The 16,869-nt window shown below is 37.4% G+C and overlaps 1 protein-coding gene across 1 annotated transcript in view; it reads right to left on the reverse strand.

Moving 5' to 3' along the window:
• The window catches only part of STAG2 (stromal antigen 2), a 143,750-nt gene that overhangs the window by 60,152 nt on the left and 66,729 nt on the right, over nt 1-16,869 (reverse strand). The window contains 3 exon segments of the mRNA XM_033201202.1: nt 3,860-3,956; nt 10,948-11,112; nt 15,768-15,846. Of these exon segments, the coding sequence (XP_033057093.1) occupies nt 3,860-3,956; nt 10,948-11,112; nt 15,768-15,846 (341 nt within the window).

Raw genomic sequence — 16,869 nt, forward strand, 5'->3', positions numbered from 1 at the left:
ATCTAAGAGAAGAATGTCTTGGTACAGGAAGATGAGATTTATAAATAAGAACTGGATATAATTAACATAGATTTTTTCAACTGACCAGAGCAATATTCTGTATATGCATGCATGTGTGTGTGTGTGCACGCCTGTGTATATACATAGCTGTAAAACCATAATCCCAGCTTCACAGATGAGGAAACTAAGGCTTAGGCTAAAGCTAAAAGAAATTAAATAATTTGTCTGAGACTATTTACCTAAATCATGCTGCCTCCCTCTTATCTGGGTAAGATTAATTTCTAGTGGTACCCTAGAAGAATCCTTACTTACCACAACTTAAAAAAACAAAACAAAACCAAATGATTGTTTTAAAAAGTTGATGAACTCAGGAGAAAGCACCATTTATCTGGCTAAAGAAACACACTCTCTGCTGGGTGCGGTGGCTCATGACTGTAATCCTAGCACTTTGGGAGGCTGAGGCGGGCGGGTCACTTGAGGTCTGGAGTTTGAGACCAGCCTGGCCAACATGGTGAAACCCCATCTCTACTAAAAATACAAAAATTAGCCGGGTGTGGTGGTGCGTGCCTGTAATCCCAGCTACTTGGGGGGCTGAGGCAGGAGAATCACTTGAGTCTGGGAGGCAGAGCTTGCAGTGAGCCAAGATCACACCTCTGCACTCCAACCTGGGCAACACAGTGAGACTCTGTCTCAAAAAAAAAAGAGGAGGGGAGGGAAGGGGAGGGGAGGGGGAACACACACTCTCAAAAACCTTTTGAAAGGCTTTTGTTTTAATCTAGAATCATGTATATCTCTTCAAAACCTTCCCATACTTCATATCCAGGTGCTGTATACCTGGGAATGCTAGAGAAAGAAAAGTAACTAAAGGCCTGAACATTTCTGTGAAATTAACATTTACATATAAATATATCTCGAAGCAAACATACTGCATACTTTTCAACAACCCCTCATTTCTAAAGCTCCTCCCCCTTCTCATAAACCACAAGACATCCAGAAACCCAAAAACAAGCAGAAAAAGACCTCAAAGCAGAACAGAAAGTAGCCATCACAAATTCCATTCATTTAACTTTTGAGGCAGGTATGAAGCCACCATTAGGACATAAGGCCGGAGCCTGCTGCCTTAAAAATGTGGGGGACTTTTTTTTACCAAGACTGCTAAAATCCGGTAAATCTAAAAGTGATATAGCAAGATCCTGTCACTGTCTTAAAAGAAAAGAAAAAGAAAGAAAAAAAGAAAAGTGACAGCTGACTAGGAAAAAAAGAAGAAAACACTGGCCACAGAATCACCACCGAGCAGTCAGGAGCAGCATAGGGCTAAACATCCCTCCATGCTTCAACAGCTGCAGGAGCCACCACTGTATTATAGAAAAATAACTGATGCTTGTAACAACCTTGGGTCTGCAGGAAATGTTAAATTACAATAAGTATACTTAAAGAAGTTTCTAAGTCATTTATAAAAGAATTACATCAAAATAATTTTGTGTGTATAAGTAATTAATGGCTTTATCTTTGATTATATAGTAAATTTCCCTTCATGGAGATTGCCTGATTCCAAGATAAATACTGCAGCAGTGCTCAAATTTACCTTACAATTTAAGTTTTCAATACCTTAAGTTTTTAGAAATCTTGACAAACTCACTTGTGACAAGGTCCAAATGTTGAGTTAGCAAGCTCCTGATTTGTAAACAAACTGATGCCAAAACAGGAATGAATTTGACAAAGGAAACATGCTCTGTGGCCTTGCTTTAAAAACAACTACAACTCAGAAGCCTAATTAAGAAACTCAGGCGGGAGTGGTGGCTCACACCTGTAATCCTGGTACTTTGGGAGACCAAGGTAGGACAACTTCTTCAGGCTAGGAGATCGAAACCAGCCTGGGCAACGAGAAAGACCTGTCTCTACAAAAAAAAAAAAAAATTAAATTAAAAAAAAAAAATAGCTCATGCCAGTAAGGTGGCTCATGCCTGTAATCCCAGCACTTTGGAGGCTGAGGTGGGACGACTGCCTGAGGTTAGGAGATTGAAGATCAGCCTGGGCAACATAGCCAGATCTGTCTCCACAAAAAATAAAAATTAACTGGGCATGGTGGTGCACGCCTGTAGCCCCAGCTATTTCGGAGGATGAGGCAAGAGGATAATTTGAGGCCTGGGCAACATGGCAAAACCCTATGTCCACAAAAAATAAAAACAAAAACAAAAAATTAGCTGGGTGTGTTGTCGTGAGCCTATTATCCCAGCTACCCAGGATGTTGAGGTGGGAGATCACCTGAGCCCAGGAGGTAGAGGGTGCAGTGAGCCATGATCACGACACTACACTCCAGCCTGGGTGAAAGAACAAGACTCTCTCTAAAAATAATAATAATAAAAAAATAAAATAAAAGGGGAGACTTAAGATTTAAAATTTCAACTCGTTACATTATTTCCGGCCCCTATTCAGTTGTATGCACTCAACCTTCTATTTGCAAAGAGTTTAATGAGAAAGGACATAGCCCTTGATTTTATGACACAACAAGCAGGTACTTGTATCCATCCTACCCCATAAAAAAATGACTGGATATAGGCAAAAATAATTTTAGTAGAGTTCATCTTTAAACAGTCAACCTGGTTCAGAACCTTAAGGATACCATAGTAACATCACAACAACATCTCCTCTGAGCAGAAGTCAACTGAATTTTCTAATATTGAAATAAGCTACTTTTTTAAGGCAAATGAAGTAAACTAGGCAGCTCTCTATACACTATGATTAAGACAATTTTTTATATTTCTCAACACCTTAGTGACATTATAAAGATCACAGGCTCAAGAATTTAATATATTTGTCTCTTTCAGGCCTCACAGACAGGTAACACTTAATACACATACTACACTGAATGTTGTGATCAAACTCAAAATGCCAATGTTACTTGTTTTTCAAAGATATTACGGTATCTTTAAAGGAATACTGCAGAATTGAATTGCTTCTTACAATTCGTTTTCTGCATTTGTTTAAATAAATCATTCTTTACCACCTTAATGTTTTATATCTATTTTTAAGCAACCTTCTCTCCCATTTCTAATGCTCTGTTTTTGATGCCACTTTCATTAAAAAAAAAAAAAGTACACCCAGAAATCTCCATAAAATGTATTTGCCTGAGCATCATCTGAAATTTCAAGGATGAGCTAAGTATTAGAAGACACCAGATACATCAGAACCTGCCCGTAATCTTGACTGACTCATTTATTGATCCATGAGGATATATGACTCCCCAACTTACATAATTTTGTCCCCCTGCCAAATGTTTGTCCTAAATACTTCTGTCTTAGGGAAGAAATTTCTGTATTTTGTACTTTCATAATTCCCAGTTCCAAATGTTTTTAAAGTAACACCACTACACACAACAAAATTTCTTTACCTTTTAGAAGAAATGTCAATTTCATCAATACCTTATTTAACTTACTTAATGTAACTTACTTGCTTGCTTACTTACTCACTGTTATTCATGGCACTTTTTAACTCCCTACACTGTATAATTCCCTGTCATCTGAACCTGTATCTCTTCATTATCTTCCTCCTCCCTTCTTAATCCATTTCTTTGTTCCTAAAACCAGATGCTGAAAGTGGGAAATACATCTAATAAAAGTAACATAACAATTATAAACTGCTAAGCTTTCAGATAACTTTCACATGTGAATAAAACTTGGTCAATAGACTTTCTCTCTTACTTTGTCCTTTGCTCTTTTTTCCTTATAAATTTTGTATGGATATGATGCAAATAATGCCTTAGCGTTATTTACCATGTAAAGTGCTAACAACATCTCTTTAGGTGGAACAATGAAGTGACTATTTGAGAGCTGCTGATTTCAAAATAAATATATCTTACCTTTACAGCCTGAACACTGAATAAAAAAGTTGATAAGGTCAAGAAGTGCTATATCTCGGTCATGCTTGTATGATTCTATCCAATCATCCACCACCGACTACAGTAGAGGGAAAAAAATAAAATCATTGGCTTCTCCTAATTTTCTCAAAATCAATTAAGTCTGATAAAGTCATAAAATTTAAGATTATATAGTATCACATTACTTTAATATACATACTTACACATTGAAATTTAAAGTTCAATTTTAACAATAATAAAATAGAATTGAATTCAGTAAAACAACTATCTGATAACACAAAATGACATATCAATATTCTATTTATTTTGCATTGAAAAGAATGTGGAAACTATGGAACTCAATTCTATCAAGTATAATTACTTGTGATTTCTCAGTGACATTAAAGGAAGGAGAGAATTTCAAATAATTAATACAGGCCAGGTGTGCTGGCTCATGTCTATAATCCCAGAACTTTGGGAGGCCGAGGTGAGTGGAAAACTTGAAGTTAAGAGTTCGAGACCAGCCTGGCTGACATGGTACGGTAAAACCTTGTATCTACTACAAATACAAAAATTAGCCAGGCGTGGTGGTGGATGCCTGTAATCCCAACTACTCAGGAGCCTGAGGCAGGAGTATCGCTTGAATCCAGGAGGTGGAAGTTGCAGTGGGCCAAGATCACACCACTGTACCCCAACCTGGGCAACACAGTGAGACTTCATCTCAAAAAATAATAATAAAAATAAATAAAATAATTCTAAAATTATGTCCTAATGGAGGCTGTACAACTCTGAATTTGCACTCTAAAGGGTAAATTTTATAGTATGGTAAATATAACTCAATATGGTTATTTCTTTAAAAAGAAAATAGGGTAGAACTAAAAAATAAAAGGAATACTTTATTCATTTGGGGGCAAGAGAGGGAATGACAAAACTGATTTTAATTTTTAGGCCGGGTGCGGTAGCTCACACCTATAATCTCAGCACTTTGGGCGGCTGAGGCCGGTGGATCACTTGAGGTCAGGAGTTAGAGAGGTCAACACAGTGAAACCCCGTCTCTACTAAAAATACAAAAATTAGCTGGGTGTGGTAGCGCATGCCTATAATACCAGCTACTCGGAAGGGTGAGGCAGAAGAATCACTTGAACCTGGGAGACGAAGGTTGCAGTGAGCCGAGGTCGCACCACTGCATTCCAGCCTGGGCAACAGAGCGAGACTCTGTCTCCAAAAAACAAACAAACAACAACAAAAAGCAATTTTTAAATACAGCAAATTAAATAAAATCAAGATGATAAGAGCTAGCGTCTAGCGTAAAAAACAAAAGGTTAGGAGAGGGAAATGTTTCTAAGTTATACACCAATAAATAGGAAATCCAGTACAAACAATGACTAAAATATGTAGAATTTAATGTTCAAAAAAGATACTATGATTACACAATAAAGATAAATCGAGGAAAAATATCTAAGAAATACCTGGTTCAGACAGACTGGAATTATTCTAAAATTTTACTTAATTTCTACTTTTTTGTATTTACAACAGCTTGTTTATATTAATCAACATAATTAACAAAAGAAATGTGCTCAGTATTTTTCCCAAATATGATATAGGCAATAAACAGCAAAAGAATATATCATAGAGATTATGACAGTTTTAAAACATGGCCCCAAATTATTGGACGTTGCTGCTCCCCAGTAAGAGGGTCTATGTCATCTTCTCTAGTACAGAATGCAGTGATGCTTCCAAAATTAGGCCACAGAACGCCAGGCAGCAACTGCACTGGTCTCTTGGAGCACTAGCAAACTGGACACTACTCTCAGGACACTCTCTCTAAACCCAGACGCCATACTGTAAGAAGCCCTAGCCACATAGAATGGCCATTTGTAAGTATGCTAACAGTTCTGGCTAAGCCCAGACTTCATATCACTATAGACCAGGCACTAAACATGAGTAAAGAAGCTTCCAAATGATTATAGTCCCTAACTGTGTTAGTGCCAGGCACTCAAATGGTCCCAGATAAGGCCCTTGACATCATAAAGCAGAGACAAGTCATCTCCACTTAGTTCTGTCTGAATTCCAGACCCAAAGAATCATTAGGCATAATAAAATGATTGTTGTTTCACATCACTAAGTTTGGGGTGGTTTGTTATGCATCATCAATAGATAACTGGAACCATGGCTACTCTCATCAATAAAGATGCAAAATATTCAATGAACTCTTACAAAGAGACCACTACATCACACTAAAAAGTAATTCATGAAGATCAAGTAGAGTTTTCACTAGGAAAATGTCTGCTGTAATAAAAATGATGTGAGCTATTGAAATATGCTTAAAATTTTTAATCAAATAGTATGCTGAGAACCTATGTAACAAAATTCAACATCTGTTATATAATAAAATTAGGGGGCACATGCATACTTTCTCCATTCTTAAAACATAACAATTAGTTTTAAACCAACAGCCATTCTTGTATTTATTGACTATCACTTATAATTACTGAGAAAGCCAGCCTGGCCAACATGATGAAGCTCCGTCTCTACCAAAAAATACAAAAAAAAATTAGATGGGCATGCAGCTGTAATCCCAGCTACTTGGGAGGCTGAGGCACGAGAATCACTTGAACCTGGGAGGCAGAAGTTGCAGTGAGCCAAGATCGCGCCACTGCACTCCAGTCTGGGTGACAAAGTGAGACCCTGTCTCAAATGATAATAATAACAACAACAACAATAATAACAACAACTACTACTGAGATAAGTATATCCTGGCAATGCAAAAATAATGAATAATACATGATCCTTGATCAAAAAATTAGCAATCTAACATCAAAGTCAGGCACAGTATAAGTGCTATATAATGAACAGATAAGGGTAAAAAACACATTGGAGGCCGGGCGCGGTGGCTCAAGCCTGTAATCCCAGCACTTTGGGAGGCCGAGACGGGCGGATCACGAGGTCAGAAGATCGAGACCATCCTGGCTAATACAGTGAAACCCTGTCTCTACTTAAAAATACAAAAACTAGCCGGGCGACGAGGCGGGCGCCTGTGGTCCCAGCTACTCGGGAGGCTGAGGCAGGAGAATGGCGTAAACCTGGGAGGCGGAGCTTGCAGTGAGCTGAGATCCGGCCACTGCACTCCAGCCTGGGTGGCAGAGCGAGACTCCGTCTCAAAAAAAAAAAAAAAAAAAAAAAAACACATTGGAAAAGAAAAGTAGAAGTGTCTGAGAATGCTTTTCAGAAGACTGACACTTGATTCACTCAGTCCTATTTGATATGCAAGGGGGGAGTAAAAGAAAACTATTGCAAACAACAAGAAAAACAAAAAAGAAAAGCCTAGGGGCTGAGTATATACTGTGACTGGAGGACAGAAAATATAGCATAAGGAAATCTGGGCTAGAAATTTTAGGTAAGAACCCTTGGAAGTTTCTAAACAGAGGACTTCCTCCATCAAATTTGGTCTTAAAAAGGGTAACACAACTGGGAACACATATAACAAAATAAAATTGTCTAAAGGATTCCAGGAAATCAATGGAGAGATAGTGCAGACATTCTCTCTTAAGAGGGAAACACAGGCCGGGTGCGGTGGCTCAAACCTGTAATCCCAGCACTTTGGGAGGCCGGGACGGGCGGATCACGAGGTCAGGAGATCGAGACCATCCTGGCTAACACGGTGAAACCCGGTCTCCACTAAAAAGTACAAAAAAAAAAACTAGCTGGGCGAGGTGGCAGGCGCCTGTAGTCCCAGCTACTCGGGAGGCTGAGGCAGGAGAATGGCGTAAATCCGGGAGGCGGAGCTTGCAGTGAGCCGAGATCCGGCCACCGCACTCCAGCCTGGGCGACAGAGCGAGACTCCGTCTCAAAAAAAAAAAAAAAGAGGGAAACACATTTCGAAACAGAAAACCAAGCTGGTCACAATGACATGTGCCTGTAGTCCCACTTACTGGGGAGGCTGAGGCAGGAGGATTGCTTGAGCCCAGGAGTTCAAGTCCAGCCTGGGCAACAGAGTGAAACCCCATCTTAAAATAAAAAAAAGAAAAAAAAAAGGCACAGATAGAGGTACAATCTTAATATGATAAGCCATAAGCAACACAAAAATAAAGAAAATATTCATTTTTAGATAAAAATGGAATAGCCTAATAGTGATTGTGAGTCACGATTTCTCATAGCTGTGGTCTGCAGGGTTTTGTATTCAAACTATACGTTGAACTGTAGTCACCAATGTTATGGTATTAAGAAGTGGAGCCCATAGACGGCAATTAGATCATGAGGCCCCTGAGAGCTGCTTTGCCCCTTCTACTATGTGAGGACACAGTAGGAGGATATCATCTATGAACCAGAAAACAGACCCTCACCAGATAATGAATCTACAGGCACCTAATATTGAACTTCCCAGCCTTCAAAACTGTAAGAAATAAAATTGTTTTTTATAAGCCTCCTAGTTGATGTTGGGTTTTTGTTTGTTTGTTTGTTTGTTTACACAGGGATTCACTCTTGTTGCCCCGGCTGGAGTGCAATGGCGCGATCTCAGCTCACTGTAACCTCCGCCTCCCGGGTTCAAGTGATTTTCCTGCCTAAGCCTCCCGAGTAGCTGGGATTACAGGTGCTAGCCACCAAGCCCGGCTAATTTTTGTATTTTTAGTACAGACGCGGTTTCACTATGTTGGGCAGGCTAGTCTCAAACTCCTGACCTCAGGCGATCCACCCACCTCAGCCTCCCAAAGTGCTGGGATTATGTGAGCTGCCACACCTGGCCTATGTTGGTTTTTTACAATAGCAGCCCAATGGACTAAGACACTGATGTTAAAAAGATAGCAGCAGAAAGAAGATTAGTGCATTTAACTACTTAGAACAAACTATTACAGAGAAAATGTATAATATAAAAATAAGAAGGAAAGTAATGAAATGCAATATAATGTAACTGAAATAATTTATCCTCTTGATAAAAATAACCCAAAAGGAGAACTAGAGAGAGAAAAGTAATTTTTAAAATTGGGGAATGACTAAATAAACCACAGCACAGTAATATAATAAGACATTATTTATTTTTTAAAAGCCAAACATATTCAAAACAGTAATTTAAAACATTAAACAAGAAAAAGAATCCACACTCTAATCATGGTATACAAGCAAACATTAATAAACGGATTAAAAAAGGTGCATTAGAATGGTATGAATAAATCTGGCACCTTTTAAGTTATTTGCTCCGTAAAATTGGTGAAAGCTCAAACAATTAACAAGTATCTTCACATTTTACATGTAAAACTGTTCTTTATTAGTCTCATTTGATACATTTTATTTACAAAACCACACATATTAAGCTAATTCTGTATTCTAAACAAGGTTTTTGTGTCAGTTTTTATTAACAAAAAGCCTGAATGGATAGTTCTCAGAAAACCATTCATGTGCACCCATCACTGATTAAAGTTATTTTTATGAAGAAATACTATTCCTCACAGTCATAAAAAAGAATGCAATTGTGTCTTTCACAGCAACATGGGTAGAGCTGGAGGCAATAATCCTAAGTGATTCAACGCAGGAACAGAAAACCAAATACCACATGTTCTCACTTGTAAGCGGAAGCTAAATATTGAGCACACGTGGACACAAATGTGGGAAACATAGACACTGCGGACTACTAGGGGTGGGGGGTGGGGACTGAAAAACTACCCACTGGATACTACGCTCATTTCCTAGGTGCAATATACTCATGTAACAAACCTGTATATGTAACCCCTGTATCTAAAAGTTGAAATTAAACAACAACAAAAAAACTATTTCCTGTAGCTTTTATAAATTAAATTAAAACTTTATTAAGCATATATATTCCCTGAGTATAGCATTTAGTCCACTTTTTAAAACCATATGGGCTTAGCCAACATTATAAAGCCTAAATGTTTCTATTGTCATAAAAGTATGCAGAGAAAACATAATTCGAATGATTTGACATTAATATGCCTCCAACTTTTTACTAAGAAACAAGCACAAATAATAAAATTTATAATAGACAACAGTAACCAGAATAATTCAATTCACTAAAGTGGATAGTAATTATATTAGGTCACTCAACCAGGAATTCCATATAGGTAGAAGACTTCATATTTTAATGGCATCTATATAAATTCAGGGAAAATTGAGACCTCATAGCCATGGTTTACATCAGCATATTTTTCACTAAATTATATTTTACCTTATGCCATTATAAAAAAATAATGTGTTGGGGCCAGGCACGGTGGCTCACGCCTGTAATCCCAGCACTTTGGAAGGCCGAGCAAGGTGGATTACTTGAGGTCGGGAGTTTGAGACCAGCATGACCAACATGGTGAAACCCCGTCTCTATTAAAAAACAAAAATTAGCCAGCCGTGGTGGCAGGCACCTGTAATCCCAGCTACTCGGGAGGCTGAGGCAGGAGAATCGCCTGAACCCAGGAGGTAGAGGTTGCAGTGAGCAGAGATCATGCCACTGCACTCCAGCCTGGGCAATAGAGTGAGACTCCATCTCAAAAAAATAATAATAAAATAATAATGGGCTGGGCATGGTGGCTTACACCTGTAATCCCAGCACTTTGGGAGTCCAAGGAGGACAGATTACTTGAGGCCAGGAGTTCGAGACAAGCCTGGCCAACAGGGTGAAATCCTGTCTCTACTGAAAATACCCACAAAACAAAACAAAACAAAACCAAAAAAAAAAACACTAGCCAGGCATGGTGGTTTGTACCTGTAACCCTAGCTACTCGGGAGGCTGAGGCAGGAGAATCGCTTGAACCTAGGAGGTGTAGGTTGTGGTGAGCCGAGATTTTGCCACTATACTCCAGCCTGGATAACAGAGCAAGACTCTGTCTCAAAAAAATAAAATAAAATAAAATAAAATAAATAAGAAAAGAAAAAAGAAAAAAAAATGCAGTGGAAAATGAATCAAGACACAGCATAAAAGTCTTATATATGAAGAAATACATCCCACGAGTTTTCTGATGATTTTGTTGCTTTTTTCTAATAAGTAGTGTATGTTTAAAACGCAGTTAGAAAAATCAGAGCTACACTCTATATAACTCATTAAAGTTTAAAATGTACAAATGAACTGGGAAGAACAACATAAATCTTACCTGCATAGCACTCTTGCCCATTTTAACAACTTCAAACAACATCATGTTTTCCACTCCATTCTGTTGGTGATGACCATTCATTCGGTTTGGACCAGAAGGAGGTTTTCCTCCTCCATTTCCACCTTTGCCCTTTTCTGCTGGGCCCTTTTTGCCTTTTTTACAAGTCTGCAAAAAAAATATGAGGCGGTTAAGTTACATTACTATCCTTGAGAGTTCAAAACACAGCTACAGTAGAAGTAGCTGATAGGGTATATAACTATAACATGCTTAAACTTGCCCTAAAGAATTCCATCTACTTATAACAAAATGATATAACTGTGACAGCCTCTTTGTGTTGTCCATTTTTTCAAGTATACTACCATGTGTCACACGACATAGTAGTTAGAAGCATAGCCTCTGCAGACAGACAGACTCTGTGGGTGCAAATTTCGGCTACAATTAGCTGAGTGATTTTAGGCAAATTACTTAACCACACTGTGTTTCAGTGATGTTTTTCTAATTTGTAAAGTGAGGATAAAACTGTGCCTACCTCATAGGGTTGCTGTGATAATGAAACCACAAAGTACTTAGCAACATACCAGCATTTAATAAAGTCAAAAAATGTCAGCTATTATTATCACTGTAAAATGAAAAAATTATGTCAAAAGAAGTTCAGTAAATGTTACATGAATCTTAATCTGGTAGGAAGACCAATAGAAACAATGATAAAAAATACAGATTTGAATCTATTTTGAAAAGTAATATAAAATCACAGACTTAAAAGCCCTCAAAATATCAACAAAGTTTGAAAAACACTGCAAAAATATCTCTCAAGTATAATCAGAGAAATCTCAAGGGCATAGTAAATCAAGGTAGTTGTCTCCAAGTTTTATTACTCCCGTATGCAGCTTTTGGATGCAGACTGAAGTGGGCAGCAAGAATAACCAAACTCGGTATCACATATGTACCTTATACTCAGTTCAACATTTCATTTGCACTGTTAGTCTTAGAAATCATTGCAGTGCTCTGAACAAGGAATTCTGAACATTGGGAGTAGGTTTATCAATCTCATTCTTGTTTTAGGCCTCCCTCCAACATTTAGTCATCATGAAAATTCAATTAATGAAAACTATGGAAATGAAGCCCATTATAACAAAAATTGTCAGTATTTGGGGCGGGGGGGAGATCAAAAAAATCAGGGAAAGGGTTCCCTATATGCCTAAGCTATAAAAATACCTCCCACAGCTCTTATAGTTTAAGAAAACAAGCCATTACCTAACTTGGAGTCCTCATTTCTCAAATGTCAGGGTTGAATTAAAATACTTTACAGAAAGGTATTCTGACCCCTGGATTTGGTGATTTCTTAAAGGTCTCTTTTAGACCAACACATCTCTACGATCTAGAGAGCAAGCATTGGCCAACTTTCTGTAAAGTACTGGATAGTAAATATGTTAGGCTTTGTGGGCCACATACAGTCTCTGTAGCATATTCTTTATTTTTAAAACTATTTAAAAATATAAAAACAGCCCAGCATGGTGGCTCAAACCTGTAATCCTAGCGCTTTTGGAGGCTGAGGTGGGTGGATTGCCTGAGCTCAGAAGTTCGAGACCAGCCTGGGCAACACGGTGAAACCCTGTCTCTACTAAAATACAAAAAATTAGCCAGGCATGGTGGCGTACGCTTGTAGCCCCAGCTACAAGGGAGGCTGAGGCAGGAAAATTGCTGGAACCCAGGAGGCAGAGGCTGCAGTGAGCCGAGATCATGCCACTGCACTATAGCCTGGGCGACAGAGTGAGACTCCATCTCGAAAAATAAATAAATAAATATTAAAACAGGACCGGGAGCAGTGGCTCCCACCTGTAATCCCAATACTTTTGGAGGCTGAGATGGGAAGATTGCTTAAGGCCAGGAGTTCAAGACAAGTCTGGTCAACAGAGCGAGACCCCATCTCTATAAAAAATAAAATATATATAAACTATTCTTAGCTCCTGGACAGTACAAAAACAAGCCATAGATTGTGGACCTCTGATCTATAGCCATGCCTACAAATTTCTTTCCACTGAAAGCCTGTGGTATTTACATACTTTATTCCTCAGAGGGTCCCTTCTTCCTCCAAAAGTCCAAAACTACTCAACTCTTAACAGTTACTTTAAACCCCTTCCCAACACCTGAAACATATTACTTGTTAATTTGCAATACAGTAGTCCTCCCCTGGGTTTTACTTTATTCAATTTCAGTTACCCTTGGTCTGTTGCAGTCCAAAAATACTCAGTAGGAAATTCCAGAAATAAACAGTTCAAAAGTTTTAAATTGCACGCCACTCTGAGTAGCATGATAGAATCACTCATCATCCTGCTGTATCCCACCCAGGACGTGAATCATCCCTTTGTCCAGCATATCCCCGCAGCTCATTAGTCACTTACTAGCCATTTTGGTTACCATATCGAAAAAATGTAGTATATGCAAGGTTTAGTGCTATCCACAGTTTCAGGCATCCACTGGGGGTTTTAGGGTTTTGGAATGTATCCCTGAGAATAAGGGGGACTGCTATATTCTGTAAATGAGATTCAGTCTCTGTGAACCTAATTCATTAATTCCTAATTGTACAATGAAAGGCTTTTGTCCCCAGTAAAAGGATTTTCAGAGATAAGGTTGAAAGAAAAGATCAACTACAACAGAGTAGACTAGTAAAAAATAAAACATTAATTAACATGGAGCTATATATTTGCAGTTTATCTATCAAATAAATGCCTCAATAGTCCCTGTCAGTATGAAAAACTAATTGGGACAATTAAAATGGCAGAATGGGTATGCTGTGCTAGAAAAAAAAAATGTGCAAGGAGTGATAACACAAAGGAAGCATTATACAAAAAGCAAGTATCCTAACCTGTGTACAATCTTGGAGAGAAAAAAATTTCTACATGAAGACTTTAGGAGGTAGTATAGCATACAGGGTTAAGGGCACAGACCTGAGCTCAAATCCTTTAACCATTGGGCTTTTCTGGACTTCAGTTTCCTACCTATAAAATAATGATGTTTTCTCATCTACGCAGTTGTTTAAATATTAGATTAACATGTGAAACTGTTAGCACAACACATGGAACATACATAGTATAGTGTCAAAATGCAGTTGCTATTATTATAATAAATCCTTGATCTGTCCCAACACCTCACCCACAGTAGTAGCTATACAACCTTAACCAAACTGTGGCACAAAAACTTCAGAGTCCTCTACTCAGGTGCCACCAAGAATCTTATCCAAACTTGTAAATTAAATCAAAGGCAAAAGTAGGTTAATGGGGGAAAAATGATTTTCTAATAAATTAATGTATGCTGTCCAACAGAATTAAGGTTATCTTTGAATAGCCGTTAAGTTAACATTTCCATTCATATCCCTCTCTCAAATCTTTTTAAGGAAATAAGAGAGCACACAAAATTATGAAACACATGAATTATGAGCACTCAAAAAATATTCCAAGCATTAAAAATTATATTCCATACATTAAATGTGATGCTGTGCCACAATTAGAAATCAAAAGAGAATGGCTGGGTGCGGTGGCTCACACCTGTAAATGCCAGCACTTTGGAGGATGCGGCAGGAGGACTGCTTAAGCCCAGTAGTACAGGACCTGCCTGGGGAACACAGTGAAATCTCATCTCTACAAAAATAAAAAATGATAGAAATTACAGAGAAGCCAGGCACTGTGGCACAGGCCTGTGGTGCCTGTAGTCCAGTCAAGAGGCTGAGGCAGGATAACTCCTTTAGCCCAAGAGTTTGAGGCTGTAGTGTGCCATGACTGTGCCAGTGAATAGTCACTGCACTCCGGTCTAGGCAACATAGAGAGACCCCATCTCCAAAAAAACAAATAAATTTAAAAATTTTAAAAAAATAAGTTACAGAGTTTTACGTTCACTTATGGGAAAGTTGTTGACAACATAACATTGAGTTTTAAAAGCACGTTAAACTGCATATTATGACTCCACTTAAACAAAATGTTATAATCATGTTTATACATAGGTGTATGAATAAAAGTATGTGCATCAAAATGTTTAAAGAATAAATTACCTCCGGGTGATAGGGTTATGGAAAAATTTCACTTTGGTCATCGTAAACTTCTGTATTGTTAAGACTTTTTCAAAGTATGTCATGAGACAATATAAATCCAAAATTCATTTTGAAAAACAAATGCTGAACAACAAAAACAAGTTATCTTTTGCATAATGTATTTACACGCATGCAGAGTCAAATGTACTTTCCAAAACAACAAAATAATTTAACCATTCACCAAGTTATCTGCAGCTCAGGCTAACTGCTAACCCACTCACACTCTAAACTTACATTATATTGACTCAAAACTTAACTTAACTTTGTAATTTTTTATCTTTCATATTACTTATAAAGAGTAAAACTTTATCAATTGTAACCCATTAGCCTTAAACTGGTTGTATGTTACATTTTTAGAGTGCTTTAGAATAAGAGATTTTATATATTACTTTGCTTGACATTTTATTACTTGTGGGAAAACAAAAATAAAGCCAACAGAACATTGCATTCTGCTTAACATACTGTGCTTTACAAAATAAACTACTGGAAACAATGATGCATTATTATTATTATTATTATTATTATTTGCAACTTTATAGCAGTGTAAATATATCCCAAAGGCTATCTAGTCTAGAAGACAAAAGGACTACATTTATTCAGAAGGCTTACCATACCAATCAGTCCCCACCCCTTTAAAAAGTCATTTTTAAAAGATAAAACTATCTGAGACATAACCTAAATCTGTATGTGTGAGAGCTCTTAGGATACAAAATAAAGTCACATATTTGATACATACTTTGCCTTTGCCTTGCTTTTGGTTTTTTCCTTCGATATCTTCAAAATCTGTGTCAGAAGAAAAATGTGTTTCTGACTCCCTGTGACAGAAAGATAAGCAAGAATTAAAAATCTTCCTTAAAATTTATATATAGTTTCTAATTTTTGCCATATTTTCTAAAAGAAAGGGTTGGTTAACTTATTAACAAAACTTCATATTAGCCTTATAAGTAATTAAGATGTTTCCCAAAAACATCATACTATATAACTATAGTCATATATAGTAAAATAATAACTAAAGTACAAATATCTAAACATTTTTGTTAATTTTTAACCAAAGTATGAAAACTAATCCAGTGGGTCTTAAAATTTAACCCTAGGAACTGTGGTATTCCATGTAATGGCTGGTTCCATTTCCTACTTCAAAGATCACAGTGCTGTGGAAAAACTGTATTTTAATACTAGGCATTGAAGGAACTTTATTAGGGAGTTTTATGATTATGGATCCTCTGGCCTCTCCTACCTCACTCAAAAAGTATTTATAAATCTAGGTGAGTCAATATACAAAACATGTATTTCTGAAAGGGTACTTATAAAACCTTTTTATAAACTAAATCATTTGAAATACACTAGGGAATTATGCTAAGTGATCAATATCCTTTATGAAGTAAAGAGGTGATGAGCTATAGTCAGGAGAACAGTTTTGGTACTAAGTAACTGTGGATCTTATACAAGTGACAATCTCAATCTTCTCATCTATAAATAATATATATGCAGGAAAGAATGAAATCTCTAAAGTCTCTACAATCTCCAACATATGAATCTATAGTCCTAAACAACTGTCCCTTGTTCTGGGTGGGGGTAAGGCTAGTTTGTATAATCTGGATTTTCTCACAAACATATGGAAGCACACTGATTTAAATAAATATGTGTGATGCTTTCCAAATGAGTAAACATGAGTCTATCTAAATAGTAGTAACATACCCTCATTTAAATGCTTAAAGCAAGGCATACTTATATTAGTATTTGGGTCACACTGGATTTTAGAATTGAGCCACATCCATAAAAGATAAAGATAAAGGTTTTTCCATCCTAAATGTGTAAACCTAGCACCAGCTCTGCTT

Source organism: Trachypithecus francoisi, unplaced genomic scaffold, assembly GCF_009764315.1.
Source record: "Trachypithecus francoisi isolate TF-2019V2 unplaced genomic scaffold, Tfra_2.0 Lachesis_group6, whole genome shotgun sequence".
Lineage (NCBI taxonomy): Eukaryota > Metazoa > Chordata > Mammalia > Primates > Cercopithecidae > Trachypithecus > Trachypithecus francoisi.